The sequence below is a fragment of the Myotis daubentonii genome, chromosome 19 (genome assembly GCF_963259705.1).
Source record: "Myotis daubentonii chromosome 19, mMyoDau2.1, whole genome shotgun sequence".
NCBI lineage: Eukaryota > Metazoa > Chordata > Mammalia > Chiroptera > Vespertilionidae > Myotis > Myotis daubentonii.
In genome coordinates, this window is record NC_081858.1 from 15,700,941 (window position 1) to 15,726,702 (window position 25,762).

Here is a 25,762-nt window from a genome sequence, read left to right on the forward strand (position 1 = left end):
TCGTGGGGCCCAAGAAAGCTGAAAAGCTTTGCTGTGTTCCCAGACCGGCTGGCCATGGGCAGCTTGGCTCCTGGGTGAGAGGGATGGGAGCTCCGGGGAGCAGGGAGCAGGGTGTGGGCGCCACCCCTTCCCCAGAAGGTGTGGGCGCACCGAGCCCCTGCCGCTCTGCCTCCTGCGGCTGCAGTCTCTCCTCCCAGCCTCCCATCGGGAGGAGACTGGCTCCTTGCCACGGAGGTGCTTTCCTTCTGTTAGGATCTTAACGCTGCCCCGGCTGGCGGGGTCGGAGGTGTGAATGAAACAACGCAGGGTTCTGATGACTTGGGCCAGGCTGCTTCCTTTGTCACCGATAATGAGGGCACTCCCCAGGCTGATCATAAACTCATTCCTTAGAGCCCTTCAAGCACCTTGCTGACATCATCCAACAATAACAGCATGAGGAGCCCCTCTTACTGAACTGTACAATTTCACTTACTCATTAGATGACTTTGTACCTGGCATGCCTGCGCTCACAGCTAGTCAAAAGCCGGGATTTGGGTCCCAGTCTTTGGGGCTTTAGGAAGCCCAAACACCACTCTGGCCGGCTTCGCCCTCTGCCCCAGGAGCCCCCCGAACGCCTCTGGCTTCCAGGGCAAGGCTCTGACCCACTCAGACACTCACCGCACCTTTATTCCAGGTGCCTGGTGCACAGGCCTGAAAAGACACACAGACCCAGCTGTCACGTGGTTCTCCGCCCGGGGAGCTGGAAGGACCCCTTCCCACCGCCCCTCAAAACGCCCATTGTTTAGCGAGACCTGTTCAGCTTCCCCAGCCTCTGGCCGACACCCTCTCTCCTTAGCCTCTATGGCACTCATTTCCCAAACCACAGCACCCGTGGCTTTGTCTCTGCCGCTCAGCAGTCACTGCTGTGTCGTCTGCAGGTGGAAGGTGAGTTAATAAGACACGGTCTCTGCCACAATGTGTGAGAGACACACGTGGTCAGGGCATGGGCTGGAGAGCTCAGGGGTGGCACAGACACTGCACCCCTTCCTCCCCCCTCCCCCAGCCACCGACTCGACCTTGTCAAATGGCATCATGAGTGATGGGAGGGAAACGACTCAACTCAGAAGGGCTGCGTAGCAAACTGCAGGGAACACAGCGCAGGGCGCACGGGAGAAGCCGTTCAGCGCTTCGCCTGCAGTGTGGGGAGGCGGCACCGAGTGGCTGCCTTACACAGTCTGGGTGTGATGCTTAGTAAAGGAAAGTAAGTGTGTGAAGACTTACAGGCTATGACGTGTTACACGAGCAGGGATGTCGCTCTATGTATCTCCTGCTTCCTAGGATGCCTGGCATGAATCTGGGCGCACAGTGGGTATACAGCACATGTCGGTTAACTTACATGGAGTTGATTCACTCACCCCATTTGCCACCTCTGATAGTCCTGTGGCTTTCCATGCCACTGTGCGTCTCCACACTGGCGATGCCTGCCCTGCCGCTGGGGGTCGGGGAGGACCAGGTGCGGAGGATGTAGAGTGCCTTGGAGGCTGTTAACATATGTAACGGTCCCATTATGGGGGTTTGAGTTGAGGCTGGGGCCCCTCATTGTAGAGCCAAAGGCCTGGGGCAGCCACTCTCCAAGCCATAAGCCCATTCTTTTGGGGAAATAAACATTACACTTTCTCCAGTTTGGGCTTCCAAACCACAGGCCCAGAATAGTGCCTGACACGGGCATGGTCCCTAAGGGGCCCAGGTCGCCACAGGCCCACCCCTCACTAGCCCTTCGCCTCTCATTTCAGCATCCCTACCCCACGGAGGATGAGAAAAGGCAGATCGCGGCCCAGACAAACCTCACCCTCTTGCAAGTCAATAACTGGTGAGTGAGCATCGTCCACCCACGGGCGCTCAGATGCAGAGGCCACTTGCTTGGCAAGGGAGTGCGCAGCCTGGAGGAGAGACGGAATGCCTAGTCCTGCCTGGGTCGCAGCCACCACGCCAGTCCTCCCATTTGGACTGGCAGCAGAAAGCCAGCATCAGCACAGGCCCGGTCGCTTCATTTGCAGCTTCTTAGCGCCCTCTGCTGGGAAACTGTGCTGCGAACATCACTGGTTAGAAAACCCAGCCCCAGCTGCACTGCAGACACACACAAGTGCCTGCAGCCAAGGACTGCAGGGGCCACCGGGGGTCACCTGGTCTGCCCCCACCTATGTGAGCTTAACTAAAATGTTCTGCAATGTAGTGGTGGGAAGGAGGAGGAAGTGTCAGCCGTCCTGACCGCACAGGGGCCTCAGCTTCCCCTTCTCTGTGTCCGGCTGGGCTGTCAGAAATCTGAGGGGGGGGGAGCGGTATCTGGCTGGATGGGAGTACACACAGGATTGGGCTCCCTGATCCAAGCCCTCAGTCCTCGGAGAGAAGTCAGAGGTTAGTGCCTCTGACTAAGAGGGCTCTTCCGTCCTCTGTTCAACCCGGACAGGTACGAGTAAAGATTTCTGACCCTCACGCATCCAGCCCATGCTGCCTTGTGGTTACCAAGCGATTCCATGAGTCCTTGGGGCCCAGGGCCTTTTACCAGCTGGGCTTTCACCCCCAATCAGACCCCAGTCTGCCCTGTACAGTGGATCGGCTGCTGAGTCTGGAAGCAGCTCAGCCCTCTCTGCGCGCGCGCGCGCACACATGCACACCCCACCACCACACAGTGTGACTAACCAGGTCTCCACCTTCCCCCTGGGCAGGTTCATCAATGCCCGGAGGCGCATCCTGCAGCCCATGCTCGATGCCAGCAACCCAGACCCTGCCCCTAAAGCCAAGAAGATCAAGTCCCAGCACCGGCCCACCCAAAGATTCTGGCCCAACTCCATCGCCGCGGGGGTGCTGCAGCAGCAGGGCGGCGCCCCGGGGACAAACCCCGACGGTAAGGACTGGGGCTGGACTGGCGGGCGGACAGCTGCTCGGCCACCGTCATCCCTCCCTGCCCCCTATGGAAGGGGGTGGACAAACCGGGGAGGAGGAGGGCTTTGCATTGTTTTAACAGGCCAGGAGCAACCTCAAAGAGGCCAGGGGAGCCCATGACTGCTCCACGGGGCCCCTCCTCACTCCCACTCCCACCGAAGTTGCTTAGAGCCGGTGCCGTCTGTAAATACAGGAGAGGCAGCGGCTTGTGCACGGAGGCGAGAGGGGCTTTGTTTCCCGGCTTCTCCATCACACTCTCACAGACACTGTTTTAACTGCCGGTTGCCTGGTGCATAATGAATAATTCAATGAGCCAGACATTTACAGCTCAGCACAGGGTAGCTCTGTGGGGGAGGGGGAGTGAAGGTGTGCATGTGTGCGTCCCTACCTGCACGTGTGCATACCTACGTGCGTGTGTGCGTCCCTACCTGCACGTGTGCATACCTATGTGCGTGTGTGCATCCCTACCTGCATGTCTGTGTCCCTACCTGCACATGTGCATCCCTACCTGCATGTGTGTGTCCCTTCCTGCATGTGTGCATCCCTACGTGCGTGTGTGCATCCCTACGTGCGTGTGTGCGTCCCTACCTGCATGTGTGCATCCCTACCTGCACGTGTGCGTCCCTACCTGCACGTGTGCGTCCCTTCCTGCATGTGTGCGTCCCTTCCTGCATGTGTGCGTCCCTACGTGCGTGTGTGCATCCCTACGTGCGTGTGTGCGTCCCTACCTGCATGTGTGCATCCCTACCTGCATGTCTGCATCCCTTCCTGCATGTCTGCGTCCCTTTCTGCACGTGTGCATACCTACGTGCGTGTGTGCATCCCTACCTGCGTGTCTGCGTCCCTTCCTGCATGTGTGCGTCCCTTCCTGCATGTGTGCATACCTACGTGCGTGTGTGCGTCCCTTCCTGCACGTGTGCGTCCCTTCCTGCATGTCTGCATCCCTTCCTGCATGTGTGTGCACTTATGTGGCTGCATGGTGGTTCCTGTGTGACGGGCAGTTGTCTCATGAGGGATGGCAGGAAAAGCAGATTGTGAGCTGGGCCAATCAGCTCCCAGGGGGAGAATGCCAGCTCTTTCGCCGGACTGTGTCCCCTCCAGCTAATGCCTCCACTGTCTGAGACTCAGTTTCCTCCTCTTTAGAAGGGATAATACCTGCCCTGCAAGGTGTTAGCAAGGCACAAGTATTAACATGTTTGCACAGAAACGGCTCAGTAAAGGCAGCTGGGGTGCTGCTGCCTGGGAGGGGCAGGCGGGGGCTGACACAGGGGCTTCATGCCAGCAATTGCCAGCTCACCACCCCTGAGCCGGCCCACTGAACCCTCCAATACTGAGGTCCCTGGCCTGACCCTCCCCTCCTCTCGCAGGCTCCATCAGCTTGGACAACCTGCAGTCCCTGTCCTCAGACAATGCCACCATGGCCATGCAGCAGGCCATGATGGCCGCACACGACGACTCATTGGATGGGACAGAAGAAGAGGAGGAGGATGAGATGGAAGAGGAGGAGGAAGAGGAACTGGAGGAGGAGGCTGACGAGCTTCAAACAACAAATGTCAGTGACCTGGGCTTGGAACACAGTGACTCCCTGGAGTAGTTGGCAGCCCAGATGGCACTGATCACCCAGCAGGAGAGGAGTGTCGTCGGGGGGTTTCCGGGTGGGGGGGAAGGGGACATGGGCAGGCGGCACCGAGGAAGTTGGGCCCTCGCTTCCCAGAATCAGTAGCTTGACAAAATGCAGAGGAGACACCTGCTCCTTCCCGACCACCGAGCTTCTCTGACCCCAGCGCAGCTTCCCCGGAACGCGGAGGACTCTGGGGGGCCGGACAGGCAGGAGTGAGACCTGGATCCATCGACCCCCGAGGACAGATGGCACCCGAAGGCCCTGGCGGAAGGAGTTGATGGTTTACAGCCCTGCACTGAGGCAGAGCAGTGCTGTCCACGCAGAGAGGCTCTGCCGGGGACAGAGCGGGAGAAAAGGCAAACACGCTGGGGCTCCGCCCCACCCCCCGAGAGACAGTCAAGGGCAGGAGCCACATCTCGCCAGTGGCTGGAGGAGTGGGAGGGGCTGCGGCATCACATCTTGCAGGTCAGAGTGAGACCTGGGTTCCCAGGGCTCCAGCGAATTCTTCCCAGGCCCATCTCTGGGTTCAGGCAACATGGACTTGGGAGAGAGGGAAGGAGCCACCAGTACCTATCTCTCTCTCTCCTTCTCCCTCCCTCCTTCCCTCTCTCTCTCCCTCCCTCCCTGTGAAAAGAGTGGTAAGCTGGGCTCAAATTGCAGATTTAGAGGGGTCCCTTCACCTGGGTCTTCAGGGCCCAAGGAGGTGGCAGAACCTGAGCTAGGTGACTTTGGGAGTGACGGCTGTTCTAGGTGTTCACAGAGCTCGGCTCCTGTAACGACAGGACAATGGTGTCTCATCCCAGATGTGCCAGCTCAGACCGAGCTCCGCACACGCTCCACCCCCCACAGACCATCAGAGAGGGTGGAGCCAGGTTAGCTGGGACCTCTCCACCCTCCAGGCCCCCAGCTCATGTGCTGCTCCAGGCCGGCTTCATCAGCCTCCATCCTCTCCTTCATTTTATCCTTAAGAGAAACAGTGGAGAGAAGCATCCAGCCCAATGAGAAGCCAGGGGTTGGAGAAGGTGCTACATCCCTCCTCCCATCAATTTCCAAAGTGCGGGGAGGGCACCCAAGAGCCAAGCGGTGCCTCCCCCACCCGCCTCACTAGCCTGCACACCACCTGACACACGGCCCTGGGGGAACCGGGCTCCCGCAGGAGAACCTCTCCATCTGCCCTGACACACCGCCCCCCCAACTTCCAGTCCCCGTGACCGGCACCTCCTCCCGCTCCCTCCCACCCAGTGGCTGTGAAGACAGGACCGACTACACGTGTGTTTCCCATTCGATTTAATTTAATGGACGCGCAGTTTCATTTGTCAGTTGTGCATTGGCCGTCTCCCTCAGTGGCAGGACGTGAGTGGCCACCTGGCTCAACTCGAGGGGACCCTCTGGGGACTTCCCCTCCCCCACCTCGTTGGGTGGAGCAAAAGGATGGTCGCTTTCCTGAGGTCTCCCTAAAATGAATGTATTTCTCCCCCAAAAGAGCTGATATTTAATGTTTTACTAGGGATTTTTGAGAAGCAAATAACCTTATTTATAATCTTGGTAATTCGATCATTTTTTTACTCCCTTTTGATGCCACAGGTAAAGTCTAGCTTTTTTGGCAATGTGCAGTGGGATAAAATACATTTCCTTTCCTGACTCGTTTATCTTGTTAACACATAAACACACAAACTCACACGCATGCACACACGCGCACACACCCACTTTCCACTTCGGACAGGCGCCCAGCCCAGCACAGGCACACCGCACACACGTGCCCACACCCTCCTCCCAGCCCCTCCACCTGCCTCATGTTATGCAACCTCCTTCTGATGTATCCACCAAACCAGTACTGAATGTGGCCGAGAAGTTTCCAGTAAATCGTATTACCTACCGGGTTCTGCTGCGTGTCCTCTTTCTGTGGTCAGTGGGACTGGACCAGAGCGGAGGGGGGGGCCTCGGCACACCCTTGGTGGAACTGACTGCCTCCGTGGAAGGTGACAGGCAGAGGGCTCTCTGCTGACCTCGGTCCAGGAGGGGGACAGCCCAGTGCCCACGCCCACGTGTCCAAGGCAAGGAGATGAGGGCGAGCAGACGGGAAGCTCTGCAGGGCACTCTCCTGACAGCTTCCCCACAGAGGGCAGAGCTGGGCCGTCTCTTCCACCAAACTCCACCCCCTTCAAAAGGGCTTTGCTCCCACCTCCATCCTGGGCTCGAGGGTTCTCATCATTGAAGCTGGTGCCACCACTGCCTCCCCAGCCCTCACATGGCCACCCTTGCCCGATCCCAGAGAAGTCTTGACGGCCACATTCATCTTTATGTTGATTGATTGATTGATTTCAGAGAGAGAGAAACATCAATGATGAGAATCATTGATTGGCTGCCTCCTGCACGCCCCACACTGGGGATCAAGCCCGCAACCCGGGCATGTGCCCTGATGGGGAATGGAACTGTGACCTCCTGGTTCATAGGTTGATGCTCAAACACTGAGCCACACCAGCCAGGCTTGACGGCCATATTCAATCCCAAATCTGTGTCCACAGGGGAGCCTGCCCTTGAACCCCAGGGTTCAGCTCTATACTCCCTGGAGCAAGAAGAAATTTAGGGGCAGCTTATCTCTCGTCTCACAAGTGAGAGGCAGGCTTTCTGTGACCTTCAGCCTAGAGGTGTCCTTGTCGGGCGCCATTGCCGAGAAGTCTGGGGCATCGGTTTAGAAGCAGGAGGAGGAGTTCTGTGTTCATTTCCCCAAAGGCTGCACAGTGTGCATGACCCGTGAGCTCGAGCCCGGCCGGGATGGCGACGGGACTGCTTACAGGGCAAAACAGCCTCCAGCAGCTCTGGCGGCGGTTCCGGGGTCCCTGCCCTCACTGCGCCCAGCCCCACCCCACCACCACCCAGCACAGCTGGGGAGCCCTGCCAACAGCAGAGACCGGCCGCCAGCCGGTGCAGGAAGTCTCAGGAGCTTAACAGAGATGATACCTTAGAACAGTGGCCGGCAAACAGCGGCTCGCGAGCCACATGCGGCTCTTTGGCCCCTTGAGTGTGGCTCTTCCACAAAATACCGACTTCTGCGCATGGACCACGAAGTTTCAATCGCACTGTACGTGCGCGCCCACACGTGGTATTTTGTGGAAGAGCCACACTCAAGGGGCCAAAGAGCCGCATGTGGCTCGCGAGCCGCCGTTTGCCGGCCACTGCCTTAGAATCTCACTTCCCAGAGCCAGGAAGATGGCAACTTTCAAAGACGTGTTTTCCAGAGAACACAGTGCTCAGAGACAAGCTATCAACAAAAATTCCTGCCGAAACCGGTTTGGCTCAGTGGATAGAGCGTCGGCCTGCGGACTGAGGGGTCCCAGGTTCGATTCCGGTCAAGGGCATGTACCTGGGTTGCGGGCACATCCCCAGTGGGAGATGTGCAGGAGGCAGCTGATCGATGTTTCTCTCTCATCGATGTTTCTGACTCTCTCTCTCCCTTCCTCTCTCTGAAAAATCAATAAAATATATTTAAAAAAAAAATTCCTTGGCCAAATTAGACTAGGATGAAGTGATACTATATTTTGCTAGCAGAGTTTCAAAAGGCACATTACTATAGTAAAGGCTCTGAAAAGTCCTGCAGGAAAGAAACCTGTTTAACCTGTTCCCCAAATTTATTTGCCTGTTTTCCCCAAGTAATAGCTAGTCAGTGATCTGAGTGCTCCATCAAACGCACTGTAGGGAGCACTATTCTAAGAAAGTTACAGCGCGGCCCGCCCCAGCCTCTCCCATCCTTCCAAAGACTGTCTCCCGAATCCCGCTGCCCGCTGACTAAGGAGCTCCCTCAGTCATTCCAGATGTGGGTGGTGGTGTTTGGAGGAAGCAGCAACCTCTCTGTGTGACCTTCAGCCTACACTGAAGGTCAGCTCTGCGTGACCCAAACCCCATCCAACCCAAGATGTGCCACGATCCTTGTGGAAGCAAGAGGGATGGGACCATGTGCATGGGGAGAGTGGGAGGGAGAGTTCCTTATCTCCCTCCGCCCCCCATAGAGCTCTGACATCAGGGCCCTGGGAACTCTTCAGACTAATTTCCGGCCCGACACCCATCCCAGACCTTCCCGGTTTGGAGGCCCCCACTCCAGGGAGTTGATGGCCAGAGCTATGCTTCCTTGACCAAGGGACCCCTCTACTGCCTTGGATATGGCAGGATGAGGGCCATGACACTGTCACCTGGCAGCCTGCTTGGACCCATGCATCCAACCTGCATTCACTGAGCACTGACTCTGTCCCGGGCAGTTGCAGATACCAAGGGTACAGCTGTGACCAGCAAGGACAAGGCTCTTGCCTTGAGGGACTTTACATTCACGTAGACAGTGTGCTCAGGAGATCCCCGTAATGGTGACACTATGACCTGATTCTGGGAGTGGCCTCGAACTTTAGTATCTATCCTGAGTTGCAAAGCAGGAGGCTCTCAGGTCAAATGTGGATGGAGTTCAGGTCAAAGTCTGCTCGCCGGCACGTTGTGTTTGGACCATACATTGGTTTTTAGTTTTTTGTGCCAACAATTAAAAATTAAAAAGTTGCACATAAAAATGCAGACTCCTGGTCTCTCTCGAGACATCAGGCCATGAGGCAGCTCGGGACCTACAGTCCCACACGGATGCAGTTGGGTGCTCGGATCACTGCTGCCCCTTACGCCGTGGTCTCGGGTACCGTGATAGTGGCCCTGCGTGGTCTCAACACTGAGCCTGCGGGTCAGCCGCCACTGATGATCAGCTGTCCCTAAGTGCTTGGCTCATTGGTTGGCTATGCTTCTCTCCTCTCCCTTTGTGTGTGTGTGTGTGTGTGTGTGTGTGTGTGTGTGTGTGTGTGTGTTTCTCTCCGATGTTAGAGTGGTTGTTTTTAATAAGGGAAATATTTATGTCTGCTTATTGCTCCATCAAGAGTAAGAAAATAACCCTGCTGGTGTGGCTCAATGGTTGAGCATCGACCTATGAAGCAGAAGTTCACGGTTCGATTCCAGTCAAGAGCACATGCCTGGGTTTTGGCTCAATCCCCAGTAGGGAGCCTGCAGGAGGCAGCCAATCAATGGTTCTCTCTCATCGTTGATATTTCTCTCCCTCTCTCTCTCCCTTCATTTCTGAAATCGATAAAATATTTTTTAAGAGTAAAGCAAATAGGGCAGGAGGGCTCTGCCTTGGAGGAAAAAAAATGGAGATGATGTATTTGTTTGTGGAAGTGAAGACACTCCTCCCATCAGATGCAAAAGTCTACCTGTGTCTTCCATTCAGACATCTTCACGCCTGTGCTACCTGCCTACCTGTCCCTCTAGGGCATCCTGAGCCCGGGGCCTAAAGCAACCAGGGGTGCTTGTTGTACATGCAGATTAGGCCCCACAACCGTCTTTTCCGGGTTCGAGGCAAGATGCCTGAAGACTCTGAGAAACACTGCTCTCGGAAACTAGGTTTCTGTTGCCTTTAGCAGTGCCTTGACTTCACTTCCTTTTGCTTTATCCACCACAGCCCGCTGCGCCAGGTATTCACTCGTAAACATTCACAGGCGCCCACTCTGTGCCAGGCACCGGCTGGGGGCTAACTCCACTTTGCAGAATACCACAGGCCCGGGGATCCCCGAGGACGGGCAGAGACGAAGCCGATCGCATCCCACTCTCTGCATTTCCACTTCGGCATCTTAGTTCCATCCCACAGCCGAGGCCCGTTTATTACCCCACGTTCAAGTGTAGGTAGCTTCCACTTTTCTATTTCTCAGCCTCTCTCCGGGCCAGACTCATTTAGCCCCTTTGCAAATTAAACGCATCTCGTTAAACGAGGCCCATTTAGGACAATGCCCTTCAGGTGTGCGCGTCTTAGCACATCTTTCATTTAAGACAAGCGCCTGATTTATTTTTCATCTCATTACACTCTTTAAAATTATATGCATCTCATTACACTCCGTGCGCTGAGACGACTTATTTCAGGTGTAGACATCGCACCCGGTATGATCGGGCAAGAATATTTTTTTTTTCATTTCATTACAAGCCTTGCAATTTATGTACATCTCATTACAATCAGCCATTTAAGACAATTCCCCCCAGTTGCGGATATGTCATTATACCTTTTCATTTCAGATTTTTTTCATCTTATTACACCCAAGCACTCGTCAGAGAACTCACTTCAGGTGTGCGTAGCTCACGTCCGCCTGTTATTTTGTGGATTGGGGGGAGGGGGGCTCCCCCATACTACGGCAAAAATGTTATTATACCCAACTCATCGAAGGCCCGCTCCGTCCAGCCACGGCCTCCCAGGCTCCTTTGCAGGAAAAGGAAGAACGGGGTCCCCTGGATTTGGCCAAGGTCCTGCCAGTAACTCCCCCTTACACACGGGGCATCTACATGAGCGGCCTCACCTGCACCTGGAGGGGTCAGCAGACATGGCCGCTGAGCTCCCCTTCGCTTGAAATGCTGTGAAACTCGAGACCCATGGCCAACAGTGCAGTGGCTTCCCCAGCTCCCCCTGGGGTGGGGCTCGGGGGGGCGGGGGGAATGCTCCTCTTCCTGGACAGCCACCCCCACCCCACCCCCACCCCACCTGCTGGAGAAGCTGGGGTTGGTGCCACTGCTGGCTTCCACTGGCTAGACTGCCAACACACACACACACACACACACACACACACACACACTATATATATATATATATATGTTGTTATTGATTTCAGAGAGGAAGGGAGAAGAGATGGAAACATCAACGATGGGAGAAAATCGTTCATCAGCTGCCTCCTGCATGCCCCCGACTGGGGATCAAGTCTGCAACCCTGGCATGTGCCCTGACCAGGAATCCAACCAAAATCTCCAAGGATGAGGGGGGTGGGGGAAAGCAAGGTGCAGTTTTAAAATCTCCCCTGCACCCAACCCCGAGATTCTGGAGGCTGTGTCAGCCACACCTGGTGTCAGGAAAGAATCTACCGGCAGTGGCTGGGGGCTGAAACACCCCTGCTCGGAGGGCCGCCCCTCCCCTGTACTCACACCAGATCGGAGCCCAGAGTGAACCTGCGTCCCCTGGGGAGGGCCCTGAGGGTCGGCGAACCCAGCCTGCCCACCCCGTGTGGGAACCGGCCACAGCACCGTAAGTCGTCACCTCCCTTTCCTGTCCAACGCCTCTCCAGGCAGAGAGACCAAACAGCTCCCCACATTCCCCGGGCTTCCAGCCTCCACAGGCGACCTGAGCTCGCCTTCTGCAGCTGCGGGGATGAGGGAGACCCGCGCTGGGCGGTGTCCGGGGGGTCTCCGAGGCCGGCTTCCTGGGGGGCAGCACGGCAGACCGGTGAGGCCCTTCTCCAACCTCCGAGGCAGCCCGAGTCCACCGCCCGCCGGCCTGATCTGCCTCCCTCCGGCTCCACCTGTCTCCCTGCCAGTGCAAACGGAGCCTTTTCTCCAAGCGCAGAATCAATGTGAATCTCACTTCACGCCCCACCACTTCGCCTGCGTGACACCTCTGCCCCCTCCCTCTCAGCTCTGTCCCCTGTCCGGTCCCCCTGGCATTTTGATTCATTTTGGCTGTTTTCAGGCTCTGTGTCCACTGACTTGGAAAGATGATCGGATCCCCAAGGCTCACGAGGCCATAGGGCCAGCCTTTTCTCTGTTTTTCAAAGTTTAGTTGTAAAAATAAAAGTCACCAGCGACTGAGCACTTAGCATCTATGCTAAATACTGCAGATGACTCAAAATAACCCGGAAGATGCGCTGGTATCATGAGTAATATTAGTGTCCCCATTTCCGCAATGAGGAAGCTAGGGCTCGGAGATATTAAATAATGTTCTCAAAAATTATTTAGCTAAAAACAAACAAACAAAAATGTATGTAGCTCCTATGCAGTAGACCCGGGACTTCCACCCAAAGCCAGACACAGGCTCCTCCCGTGAGGTCGGACCCTGGATTGGGGGGCAGGGGGGTTCCCGCAGGCTCAGCAGCGGCCCCTCTTCCCCGAAACCCTCAGAGGCCCGGCCCTGCACCACGTCTGCTTCTCTCGTCTGAGGTCGCGGGTGAATCACACTCAGAGATGTGGGTCCGAACCTCAGCCCGCTTCTCCCACACGCGCCCAGCGCCCAGCGTCTCCTAGCTTGGGCCATCTACATCTTGGGGGGCGGGGGGACCTAGCGCCTCTGAGCTTAAGAAGTTGCTCTGCAGCCCTGGCTGGTTTGGCTCAGTGGATAGAGCCTCGGACCTGCGGACTGGAAGGTCCCAGGTTCGATTCAGGTCAAGGGCACATGCTTGGGTTGTGGGCTCAATCCCCAGTAGGGGGCGTGCAGGAGGCAGCTGGTCAATGATTCTGGTCATTGATGTTTCTTTCTCTTTCCCTCTCCCTTCCTCTCTGAAATCAATAAAAATATATTTAAAGAAGGAGAAGGAGAAGAAGTTGCTCTGCAAACTGTCCAGGAGCCATGCCCTAGTCTGGGAGTGGCTTCTGCTGACCGTCCACAGACCCGGAAAGGAGGTGGCGGCAGCAGGCCCACTGGGCTGTTCTAATGGTCACGTGTCAGAGATTGATGTCAGTGATGACAGCTGACATCCAGCCTTCCTCACCCGGTCTGTGCAGGCGATTCCCCCCGGCCTGTCCGAGGGCACGGCCAGGTTCTGGGTGCTTTTCAGGCTTGACTGCTGAGAGGGAGGGAAGAAGCAGGTGGAAGGTGGAGGAAGAACAAAGAGAAGGGAGCTCATCTCTGGGGGAGAGGGGCGGAAGGGGGGAAAGGGGAGGAGAGGGAGAGAGAGAGAATGAGCACCCAGACAAGGTGGGAAGGGTCCGCTGAGAGCAGAGGGCAGCCGGGCAGTCAGACTGGGCACCACTCTCGTCGGGGGGAATCAGAGTGAGGCTGTTCAAGGAGGAAGAGAGATCAGGTGGTAACACAATGGCCGGAATACCGACTCCCAGCTCTTGACTGATGTGCTGCTCCGGTTCTGTGATTCACTGTCCTCTTCTCTGGCAGGTTGAGAGAGAGAAGAGAATGAAGAGGGGGACACAGGGTAGAGGAGAGAGAGAAGGAGGGAGGGAGGGAGGGAGGGGGAAGGGAGAGAGGGGGAGGGGGGAGAGGGAGAGAAAGAGAGAAACTAGATGTGCCTATGTCTCGGGTTTTTCAGACAAAGCTATTATCAAAATGCCAACCAGCTCCTGCCTGGCTCATTTGCATATTCCATGCTGTGCTCTTTGAAGCAGGATGAATATGCATGAGGGCTTGGGCAGGGTGTGGAGCTGCTGAGCTGTGGGCTAAGGTGGCTCCTTGTTCTCTTAAAAGAAAGGCACTAATAGGAAGGCAAGGCCGCACCGGCAGGTCTGCAGTGGCCCCTGCCTCCCTCTCCAGTGAAGGGAGGAGGAGGGCAGAGCTCAGGCGCAGTTCTCGCCTCCTCCCGAGGAAATAAACAATCAGGCGCCATCAAGACCACGAGCCTCTGCTCCAAGAGCAGCCTTCACTTCTCTCCTCCCCGCGAATACTAATCAGGGAGGCCGCGGGGCCAGGAGAGTCTCCTGGCCTGCATCCAGGAAGCCAGGCAGCCTCTGCCAGTTCCTGCCTCAGCTTCAAGGGAAGCTGGGCACCGGGGCGCCCCCTGCTGCCACTTTGCTGCACTGCCAGTGCCCGCCGTGGCGAGGTCCCTAGGTGCTCAAACACGCCCACGGGTGCACTCACAGATGCCAGTTGGAATGGGCGCACATTCACCCTAAATGGCCTGCAGGATGGCGCCTGCCCCCTGGCCGGCCGGCCAGTCTCTCCCTCCCTGACCCCGAGCTGGAGACAGGCAATCAATTTATCCCCCAAACTCCAGGGCCCCACACCCTTCCTTTGGCTTTTCTTTCTGAGATACCACATCTGCCTCCCATCCTGAAACCAAAAAACAAAGACGAAATGTGGGGCTCAGCCATTTGGGAAACGGCTTGGCCTCCCCGGCTTGGGGCTCGGCTCTACACCAGTGAAGGCTGGCGTCTGGCTCCGCGGTGACGATGCCACGACCGAGACTGGGTTGGGCTTTGCAACACCCACATCCGGGCCTTTCGTTGATGGGCACACACCCCAGTCACACAGCCCACTAGCCAGACCCACCTCCTGGCTCCCAGGAGGGCCCCCTGCAGACCTTGCCCTCTGCACTCCTTGCTGAGTGTGGCCCTCTTACATTGGACCTGCGGTTTTTGTTTTGTTTTTACTGTCTTCAGAGAGGAAGGGAGAAGGGGAGAAAGAGAGAAACGTCAACGATGAGAGAGAATCATTGATCGGCTGCCTCCTGCACGCCGCCCACTGGGGATCAAGCCCGCAACCCAGGCATGTGCCCTTGACCGGAATCAGACTGGGACCCTTCACTCCGCAGGGCGACACTATCCACTGAGCAAAACTGGCTAGGGCAGGACCTGACTTTTACAACCAAGACAGACGGGTCTGAAGCATCGCTCCACCCGTGGAATGCCTCCCACGGTCCTAGGAGGACGCTGGCGGAGAGAATTGCGTTCACCTGTGACTCACGCTACCCGTGCTCTCCTCAGGTGCGGCCTCTGAGAGTCGGGGCTCCAGCAACAACAAAAACCTAGAGCACAGCTTCTCCGAAACTTAATGCAAATACCAACTGTCCACGGGCAGGGAAAGCCGAACCAAAACCACAGGGAGAGAGCACCTCACACCTGTCAGGGTGGCCATTATCAGCGAACAAGCAGTAACGAGTGTCAGAGAGGCTGGGGGGGAAAGGGACCCTCATTCCCTGCTGGTGGGGATGCAGTCTGGCGACTCCTCAAAAAATTAAGAATAGAGCTACCACAGGACCCAGCAATCCCACTCCTGGGTGTACACCCGAAAAAATCAAAATCATGTATCCGCAAAGATACATGCACCCCTGTGTTCACTGCAGCGCTATTCGCGGTGGCCAAGACATGGAGACCACCAAAGCGCCCTGCGACAGAGGACTGGGTAGGAAGTTGTGGTTCATAAACACAATGGAATGCTACTCAGCCACAAGAAAGGGTGAAATAGCGCCATTTGCAAGGACGCGGATGGACCCTGAGAGCATTATGCTAAGTGGAATAAGTCAGCCAGAAAAAGCTAAGAACCATGATTTCACCCACGTGTGGGCGATGAAACTGACACTCGTGAACACAAACAGCAGGGGGGTGGTTGCCAGAGGGAAGGGGGTAGGGGGAGCAGGGGGTCCTAATACAAGGAGTTTCGACTCTGGGTGGGGCACACGGTGCAACATACAGATCTTGTAACAGACACACCCACACCTGAAACCTATATGTTCATGTTCACCAATGTCACCCCGATGCATTTAATAAATGAATTATAAAAGTCGAAAACAACAACAATAGTCTGCAGGCTTTGTTGCAATGCAGCTTCTGACTCAGGGAGTGTGGGCGGCGGAGGTTTTGCGTTTCTAACGAGTTCCCAGGTGCTGTCAGTGCTACTGGCCTGGGCCCCACACCCTGATTAGCAGACAGAGGGACGGGCAATGCAAAGCATGAGACATTGATTGAATATCCCCTCCGACGCCTGCGTGGACGAAAGGAAGAACAGGGGAGCCGCTGCTCCCCGTCCCCTCCCCCCCTCCCCTCCTAGACGCACCTCCCCCCGGCGGAGTGCCTCCCTGACCGGGAGATTCTCTCTGCAGCCTTGGCCTTGATGAGCTGCCTCCGCTGCTTCGGGCACCTGCTGGCAGGGAAACTGGGGAAGTGAGCGCCTGCCCCCCCTTTGCTGAGCCTGGTGAAAGCCCCACCGCAGCGGGGTTAAGTCGCGCATGACCTCACACCCGTGACCCCGCAACCTTAGCCACGGTGCCAAGCAATGCAGAACGGAAGCCGCGCTTTTGGCCAAGCCTGGTACTTACATGCACCTGCGGCTCTGCATGGGCACCTGTCTGCTGTGGTAGCAGCCGGGGCTCCGTCCACACACGGTCAGTTCCGTGCAGACGCCTGAGTCAGCGCTGCAGGCGCGGGGGACAGCTCCCCTGGGGGGGAGCCCCCCTCACCCCGGGGGAGACGCCTGCTGCTCCCAGGGCAGGGGAGGCCCAGGAAGTGAGGCGCGGGCACCCAGGGTGGCTGCTGTGGGCACCTGCGTGGACCCCTGGCCTCCTGTAGAGCTGCCAGGGTGACCAATAGAGCTTTCCACGTGGCACCTTTCATTCCACAAACACGAGCTCCTCGGAGGGGGTGGGAGTCTAATGGACAAGAGGCCGAGGGCCCCTCTGGCTCTGGCTCTGGCTCCGCGTGCAAAACCCTCCGCCTCTCGGCCTCCCCTCCCCGGAGAGGACAGCGGGGCGACGCTGCCGCATCACCACACGGGGGCGCTGTGACGTGCGATGCTGGGAGAGGGCTTAGCCAGGGCTCGATAAAAGTTTGTTTTTCAGACGGGGCTGTGGAAATGGGCAGGTTAATATCATTCCGGCCAGAAGATGGAAGGCAGGAGAGTTCCGGTGTAACATCAAGCCACGAATTAGCATTCACCTACCGGTCAGGCAAGGCTGGCGGTTGCAGCCCCAAGGATGGAGCCAGCCCGTAGCGGGCATAGCTGCTGGGCCGCTAGGTTTGCAGGAAGGGCCGGGCCGGGCATGCACGGTCCTAGGATGCGCTTCCCAGGGGCCGTTGGAGACAGTCACGAAGGCAGCCGAAATCCCCCTCCAACAGCTCAGCAGAGCTGCCTCCCTCCGACCCGAGCCTCCGGGTCCCTGGGCGGGGGCTGCCGGCTCCCCCCGGAGCCCATCTGGCCGTCCCCGCAGAGGTGCCCAGCGCCTGCCCGCGCCCCGAGCCCCCTGTCCACCTGCTAACTTCCCAGCTGGCCCCTCCTCCGACAGCCTCTCGCGGGACGCGCCCGCCACGCGCCCTGCAGCGCCCCCTACAGTTGCCGAGGCGCCAGGTCTGACAGCCCAGCCCGTGGACGGCTCCGCCTCCATCGGTACCAGGTGCAGCCCATCCCGACCTCCACTCCAGGGCGCACCCACGCTCCCGGCCCCAGCACCCGGCGGCCGGCCCACGCGGGCCACAGCCAGCACGTGGAGGGGCTGCTCATCCTTTCCCTGGAGGGTTTGCAATGGGGGGGCCGCTGGACATCACACTCCAAAGCACGTGGAGAATATTAATTAAATGAAGGTTTATTTCAAAATTAGTGTTAAAGTGTAAGCTGTTTTTGAGGGCCGGGGGCGGACTACATAATGAGTGTGAGAGCGGCTGCCTCCCCCCACGCCGGCGGAGAGCAGGCGGCGCCCGGCCCTGCCCTTGTCATGCATCCAATGGTTATAGGACTAGAAGCAACCACAGCCCAGGGCCCGCGCCTGCTCGTGGTTTATCCAGTTAAGCTCTGCACGTTTATACACACGTCGGAGGTCACGTGGCGTCATGCGGTCCCAGGGATGGAATGACTCTTGCTCAGTGACCCCCCGCGGCAAGGCTGCTCCCAAGGGCAGGGTTAGGTAGGACAGAGCACTGGAAAGAGAGAGGAGAGGACAGAGGTCAACGCACAGTGCGGGGGCCAGGACCTGCCGCCCACGGGGCCCTGGCCCAGAGCAGGCAGACCAGCTCCCCACCAGCATGCCGAGCGGAGAACTGCCCCCCAGAACCAGGAGTAGTCGCAGTGGCCTGTGGCTCTTCCAGAAGGAAGAGCCGATGGGAGCTGGTGGTTTGGTGCAATAGGCGCCCAGCTGCCTGGATTCAAATCCTGGGTCCGCTGTTTCCAATTCTACCGCCTTAGGGAGCCTACCTCACCCGACTCGTTTCTTCACGTGGACAATAGACGGTGCCTTTGCCCGCCCCGGAGGGCTGCTCAGAGGCGAGTAGAAGGTGCTCAGTAAATGTTAATTCGTTTTATGAATTCAGTGACATTTCAGTGGGTCATGTGGGGGGAGAGTCTAGCCCTCAGGTTCCCAGACTCACAGACCCATTTCTATCAACCGCCTTCGAAAATGTCCTCTGAGACATCTGCTGCTCTTTCACAACCTTTCAGAGTCAGAAGTGCTTCCCAATGTTTAGCCTAAATTCCTCCTGCAGAAACGCAAGACCATCTCTCTGATCCTGACGGACACGATACGCGGCAGAGGTTCCTGGCTGGGCTGCACAAGCTCTGGAAACTGTACCGGGTGGTGTGCGTGCAGGGCGAAGGCTGTGGGTGATTGACAACAGGCTGAAGGCGTGTGTCCCCAAAATTCATGTGCTGCAGGCCTAACCCCCCAGCACAGCGGTTTTGGGAGCTGGAAACTATTCATCGTATCCCCAGGCTCTGTTTTTTCCAACGAAAGAGCCCAGGTCCACAGAAGGGGCACAGTCAGCCTTTTGTTGGTGTGGCTGCTTCTCGCATTCAGTCATCTGGTGACTCGGAGAGCTGGCATCTCCTTCTCAGGCCTCCAAGCAACAAACATCCCCAGGCAACACCCCACCACGGGGAGGCCTCACAACTGTCCACTCGCTGCCCCTGGCCCTGCCCCGCTGGGGGGCTGCACAGGGATCCCACACTGCCTGCAGGAGTCAGGGGAGGGACCCGAGGGGATCTCTGCTCCTGAGAGCTGGGCTGCTCTTAAATTTTTTTTTTAATTGATTTCAGAGAGGATGGGAGAGGGAGAGAGAGATAGAGGCGTCAGTGATGAGAGAGAATCATTCATCGGCTGCCTCCTGCTCGCCTCCTATTGGGGATCGAGCCTGAAACCCGGGCATGTGCCCTGACCTGGAATCAGACCACGACCTCCTGGTTCGCAAGTCAACGCTCAACCACCGAGCCACGCTGGCCGGGCCTCTTACCTTTTAAAATGTAGTCCGTTAGCAAAGTGGGCACCTTTTCATTATCCTCCTTCATGGCGAAGAGAACTGGGGGAGGAGAAGACAGGTGAGCTAAGGAACCTTCAAGGCATACAGCTGGCTTCTAGGGCCGAACAACCCACCCACCCAAGGAGAGTGAGAAATGATTCGGGGGGGCCAGACCTTTGTTGAGTATTGAGCAAAAGTCTAGAAGCTTCTGTCCAGGGTCAGTGTTCCGCATGGTGGTGGTGCTGAGCTACCAAGAGGCAGAGGCCTACGGTGGCTTTATTTTCTTGTTTTCCTTTATCTCTCACTTTTTTTTTTTTTTTGCTCGTCTATAACGTCCACATCATCTCCTAAGTATATGACTTTAATAATCATACAAACAAATAAATACATAAATTTTTAAAAAGAATCCGTTTTCTGGTGCAGTCAACCTAAATGTTAGAATAATAGTTGTCACATCGCTGGATAACCAATAACACTGTCTCTAAAGACATTCTATTTACATATTATTAGAAAATTCCTGCGCCCCCAATTTATTAATAGCCAATAAACTCCATCTCACAAATACTCATTTTCTGTTACGCCCATCATGGTGCTAGAATTTGTGGAAACGCAAGAGACGTCTGGACCCTCAAGGACCTGATTTAAGATTTCCTGTTGAAACAGGACGTGACTCCACTGGAAGCAAATGGGGATGTTATTCAAGCCCAAAGGCTTTTTATCAAAGTGTTTAAAGTAGCTTTTTCTGTTATTGCACTAGGTAGCACTGTGGTGGGCAGTCAGACAGAGGTGAGCAGAGCGAGGCCAGGTGCAGAAGGTCACCAGGGCGGAAAGCCCCAGGTGCCTAGCAACAGGCAAAACTGGGAAAGCAACATCCTCACCCTCAGGGTGACCTTTCCCCACTAGCCTATCGCTGGTCATGTGGCTGGGGCGCCCCCCTGAGTTTCCTCCCCTGGCATGTTGCTAGTCATGTGGGTTAGACCCCCTTAGAGGGGGAATGAACAAGGGGCCGGAGAACAGCCCTGAAGTAGTGAGCCACCAGGACAAGGAGGTTCTGACCATCAGACACAGCTAGGCCCCAGCGGTGTCTCAGCTCCAGGCCCAGAACAGCAGCAAAACCAGACTGAGCAATGCAGGGGCTGACCTAAGGACCAGATGCACCGGCCAAGCAGTGGAGACCAGAACCCTGACAGGACACACCTGGGAAGCTGATGACTATTCTATGGGGACCCTCCCCTGGGGCCTCCCCTGAAATCCCGCCCTTAAAAGCCCTTAGAGCAGAAGAGCCAGCCTCTGGGGAGGGGGAGTGAGGGGGGGCATTGACACACCTTTCTCACCCCCACCTCTGTCCCCAGGTGCCTCACCTTCACCCCTCTCCCTCCTGAGCTCCAAGGGACCCCTTTTGCCTCTAACGTGTTTCCTGGGCCCATTTCTTCCACCACAGCTCACTTCTGCGTCTGTGACGTTCTACATACACTTTCTCTTATAGTTTGAGTCTTGGGTTTGAATTCTTTCCTAGACAGAACTCAAGTGCCGAACCCAGGTCCAGTCTGACGCACCGGGCTAACACCTGTTCTCGCTGCCAAAAGCATCTTCTCATGTTCATAATCCACACTGTAGAAGTCAGCTTTGTAGGAAACCCTTCAAGAAAGTAGCTGGATCTTGTTTATAGTCCCAAGAAATGGGGGGGGGGGGGGCGGGGGGAGGGTCTTCCAATCGATTCCTTCAATAAACTCTATCCCCGTGTAGTCTTTATGAAAAAGGAGAGAGATCTGTATGTGCCAGACATCCTTAACAGTGAAGAGAGAAGGCCACAGGACATTATGTACTAACTTAAATAAATGCTAATACTCACAGAAATATCTGGAAGAAAGTGCATGAAACTGTTCAAAGTGGTTATTTCTGGAGTGAGACCAGGGGGGAAGCTCCTTTCTATGTCATATGCCCACAGTGCCTGGCTTTTTTCAATGAGCACCTATTACTTCTTGCAAACGGAGAGAAGAATAACGATCAGCCGGCACTGATCCCAGGTCAGGCGGCAGCCCTGACAACAGAGGCACCCAGTCCATCTCCATGTCCCTGGTCTCCATGGGTTTCTTTGCCCAGTTTCACGCAACTTGATTCCAGAAACCAGAAGTGGGTGGGTCGGAACCGAGCTGGAGTCAGCGGCCAGGTCGGGAAAGAGACCAAGCCTGAGGCCCTGCCGGTGTTGGTTTCTTCTGTGTTTGGAGACATGTACTCATCTCCACAGAATAGGCTGGGAATGCTCTGCAACTGAGCATGGGCAGGCCAGACGCCGCACCAAGAAGGTAGCCGTAAAAATACAGTAAGTGCACTCCATCGATATGGGTCTAAGTTGGTTCCCAAAACCCAAAATGTATGGGGTGCCCAGGCCTCAGAGCTGGTCTTTGGCCCATTTGGGAGTAAAGAGGAGATACTGTTCGTAAATCCATACAAAGATTTGGCATAAAAATAAAAAAAAAAAAGGGCTTTCATAACCTACAGAATTGGCGTTCAGAAAAGATGGCAGCTTTTTCCTTTTCAAAAGAATAAAATATTGGAATGTATATCCACATGATAGAAGAGAGAGCCATTTTAAAAATGTTAACCAAATGTTAACGGGCGTGATTAAAATCGTGCTGCAAAATTTTATAGCCAGCATAATCCCAACTCCATGAAAAAGACATTAAATATTATGGCTGAAAAACACCAACATAGAAACCACAGCCAAGGGAACAATGAAGTATTTCTTTTCCTTTGTTCGCTTTCCCAGCGTATTCTAAATGAGCGATCTACTCGAGCGATAACTTTCTAAGTGAACTTAGAAAATGTAAACTAACCCACAGCTTTTTAATCAGAATGAAAGGATTTCGCGCTGCATCCCGCAATGGGTGTGCATGAATGAACAGCTCCTCCTTTTGTGGGGACCATGATAGAGTTCCTTACATAGATCAGCCTTCATCATCTGTCCAATTTATTTTCCAAACGCTTACTGCTTGTGAAAACACAACACCTGTAAATGTCAGCTCATCTCTATCTGCTCCCTTAAAAAAAAAAAATTCTTAGTGCATATTTATGCAAATGAAGGAGTTCAAAAAAAAACGAGCCTAGAGGAAGCCAATGCCTTTTGAATTCACGATTCCAGATTCCCGAGGGCTCAGCAGCTCTTGATGTCGGCGAGATTTCTGTTTACCAGAACCTGCCTTGGTTTTCCAAATTGGGAGAAATGAGAACGGTGGGTCCCCTTTAGCACTGGGCCCAGCAGGCATCCGTCTCCCTCCGCTGAACAGAGGAAGCGCCTCTCCCCATCCCCTGGGGTACCAGGTCGCCCTGCGGCCGGCTGGGTCCGCTAGTCTGTCACTCAAGCAGCGCACGGTTGCCAGGGAGATGGACTCCTGATGCACGGAGCCTGTCACACCTCAGCCTAGGATCCGCTTCCTACAAGAACCAAGCCGACGGATGGCCAACACCACGCGCCCTGGCCCTTCGGGGGCTTGTCGTGTTAGATGGACATAAAGACATGTTGCCTCCCAACGGCTCTTTTTTACACACTTTCCCCCCTAAGCTCAGAATATTTATTACTATTTTGACAGGAGAGCCAAAGTGGAGGGGAACCACACTCTTCTTTCCCGTCAGCCTTACCCCACCCAAGACACGTGGCTTCTCTTTAAAGAGACAGCCAGTCCCAGGGACTGCGCTCCCTGCTGGGGGCGGGGCGGGGGTGGGGGGGTGGGGGGGATGGCCACACGTTCAGATCAGCGGCATCCTCCAGTTGCAGAGGGGGAACAGGCGGGCAAGGCAGAGAATGCAAAACCTGAGGACTGCTGGGTGACCCAGACAGTCGCTGCACACGATGCACCCCACCCCTCCACCCCTCCACCCCTCCGCCACCTCGTTCCCCAGCTCACTTTCTTCTCCTGGCAAATCTGGTGCCTTACAGACACCGGGAGAGACAAGACCGCGCGGGGCATTACCGCAGAGCACTGTGATCTCACCCCTGCTTCGGGGCCAGGGAGGCCGGGACACGGAGCACAGTCTGGCCGCCTGACACCCACCCGTCTGGGACATCTCGGGCCGAGGCACCCAGGGTGCGACTCACAGGGAGGGATGCGGGGCATCGAGCGGCTGACCTGGCTGGGGAAGGGCGCTACTCACTGTTGGTCAGCATCTGCAGGTCTTCCACGGACGGAGGCGAGGCCTTCCTCTCGTAGGGGATGACGGTGTTCAGATACTAGGAGACAAACGCATGCGCTTGAGCCGCGGGCCTCCGGGGCGAGCCACGCGGGACCACCCGCGCGGGGGCGGGCTTTCCTCTAAGAAACACGCTCCGTCAAAGGGCGCGTTCACCGCCGCACCCGTGTAGTTCACACACCGGTGTCTCAGGACCTTCTGTTTGGGGGGGAGTGTCTCTTGAAAGCTAAGACTTGCCCGTATCCCCCAGGAAAAACGTCCCTCCGTTCCAACTTGGGCATTTTCCGGGGATTAGGAACTCTGCTTATTTAAAAGTCCGGGTGCGATGTTTCTCATCGGGGCTGAGAGCAACGAGAGGGTCTTGTATCTTCTTAGCCTTCGCAGTGCAATTTGAGAATGAATGGCTGGCTTCTCTTCTGTCCGAATGACAGGCCAGAGAACCTCAACCACACCCTGGGCCTTGAATGTTGGATTTGCGCCCTCTGCTGGGTGTGCGGCGCTTCTACAACAACATCATCTTGGGGACAACCCAGTGGGGTATCGGGGGCCCTGGGCCCGAAGGAGGTGAAGGGCCCTGGGGGCACCGGGCAGAGTGGGTGAGACCTCCAGACCCAAAGCCAGAGGCTTCGGTGTTAGTCGTGGCTGTGCCAGGGGGCTCTCCCACACACCAGCCGAGTGGCCTTGGGGAAACCCTGGCTCCTCTCTCTGGGCCTCAGTTCTCGCCGCTGAGAAATGAGGGGTCTGAGTTAGATGTTCCCAAAATCTCTTCCCATCACGCGTCCTAGAATTCTAACACGGGACCCAGCTGCAAGTGTGTGTGTGAGACGCACACAATGCATGCGCACTTATTCCACACTCATCCGTTTACACAGGCATCTCTATCAGATGGTGCACGCCGTGAGGGTGGGGGTGGGGTTGGGGGGGAGGACTTGCTCATCTTGGCACCTGAGGGCCTAGCGACAGAGCTGGGCGCATAGCAGGTCCGCAGTAAACGTTTCGAGCGCTGCCTACAAGGGACCAGAAATGCTTCTCAGGCAGGTAGCCGACTCAACGGACCGACCCGCAGATGCCCCAGCGCGGGCGACAGGCCGAGTGGGCGGCTAAAGGCGCGGGCCTGGGGGGGCTGGTCCGCTGGCGACCCGCGTGGTGGACTCATCGATCATCGAATGCGTTTCCCTTTTCACGCATTTTGTTCTTAAAACAAGCTGACTTGTAGGGCTACGCGCAGTGTCGACTTTTAAGCTTTCTCCACGCGTCCTGGAGCTCAGGGAACGGTTCACCTTTCCAAAGACACGTTCCTCCTCCTCCAGAGGGAAGCAAGTCGGGGGACCGCCCTGGCCCGAGTGCCGGGATCGTCCTATGGAACCCCCACTCCCCGCTCTGCTGGGGCAGCGGGGACCAGGGAGACAGCCGTACCTGCTTGTCAGTCCCCGAGGAGCCGAAGGTCTGGCGGATGCTGCTCTGCAGGATGCTGGAGATGCCCTCCATGCTGAAGCGCTGGGGGGGGAGACCAAGAAGAGCCGCTGCTTCCCGCTCCACGGCCCCCTCTGCCCCCCCTCCGCCCCCCGCCGCCCCCTCCCCGTCCCCCGCCCCTCCCGCCCCCCCCCCCCGCCTGTGTCCTCTCTCCACCGCCCGGACCCCTGAGCTGCCACACTGCCCAGGTCACTGCCCAGAGTGCTGGGACTAAAAGTAAGTGGAAGACCTGGGCTAAGACAGGCCAGAATGGAAACCTGGGAGAATAAACAGGTGGAAGACTCTTATCTAAATGAGTCACCCCGCCCCGCCCCCCCCCAGGGTAGCAAACCCCCACGCACTCCCACATTTTACTCTACTGTTTCCTGTGTAAAGTGAAGCAGTACAGTAAAACCTGGACAGACGCTGATGCAGATATCGTAGGGAAGAGAACAAAATGCTCAGCCACTGAGAAGAGCAGATGGCCCGGCCGGTGTGGCTCAGTGGTGGAGCATCGACCTATGAACCAGGAGGTCAGGGTTCGATTCCCGGTCAGGACACATGCCTGGGTTGCGGGCTCGATCTCCAGTAGGGAGCATGCAGGAGGCAGCCGATCAATGACTCACTCTCTCTCTCTCTCTTTCTCTCTCTCTCTCTCTGTCTCTCTCTCTCCTCATCTCTGAAAAATCAAGTATACTTTTTTAAAAAGAGAGAGAAGGGCAGTTGTCAAGCAGCTGCCCTTATCGGAGATGCTGTTCCAAATGCACACAGCGAGGCCAGCGCCCAGGTGGCCGGAGCGCAGGTGGCGGCGCCTGAGAAACCTCCCCAGGTGATTCGGATTCCCTGGTTGAGCCTCTGCTCTGAAGGATC

At 56.4% G+C, this 25,762-nt stretch overlaps 2 protein-coding genes across 6 annotated transcripts in view; one reads left to right on the top strand and one right to left on the bottom strand.

Annotated features, from left to right (window-relative positions):
- Positions 1 to 6,423, top strand: part of PKNOX2 (PBX/knotted 1 homeobox 2) — a 280,359-nt gene extending 273,936 nt beyond the window's left edge. For all 4 annotated transcript variants that reach the window (XM_059675981.1, XM_059675979.1, XM_059675978.1 and 1 more), the window contains 3 exons: positions 1,773 to 1,849; positions 2,706 to 2,884; positions 4,290 to 6,423. In XM_059675981.1, coding sequence (XP_059531964.1) covers positions 1,773 to 1,849; positions 2,706 to 2,884; positions 4,290 to 4,516 — 483 coding nt within the window. In that variant the 3' untranslated portion in view covers positions 4,517 to 6,423. The remainder of the gene's footprint in view (positions 1 to 1,772; positions 1,850 to 2,705; positions 2,885 to 4,289) is intronic.
- An 11,171-nt stretch (positions 6,424 to 17,594) lies between these two features.
- FEZ1 (fasciculation and elongation protein zeta 1) overlaps positions 17,595 to 25,762 on the bottom strand; it is a 77,450-nt gene continuing 69,282 nt past the window's right edge. For both annotated transcript variants that reach the window (XM_059675782.1, XM_059675781.1), the window contains 4 exons: positions 24,857 to 24,937; positions 23,405 to 23,480; positions 19,247 to 19,312; positions 17,595 to 17,941 (listed from right to left, as the gene is read on the bottom strand). In XM_059675782.1, the coding sequence (XP_059531765.1) occupies positions 17,925 to 17,941; positions 19,247 to 19,312; positions 23,405 to 23,480; positions 24,857 to 24,937 (240 nt within the window). In that variant the 3' untranslated portion in view covers positions 17,595 to 17,924. The remainder of the gene's footprint in view (positions 17,942 to 19,246; positions 19,313 to 23,404; positions 23,481 to 24,856; positions 24,938 to 25,762) is intronic.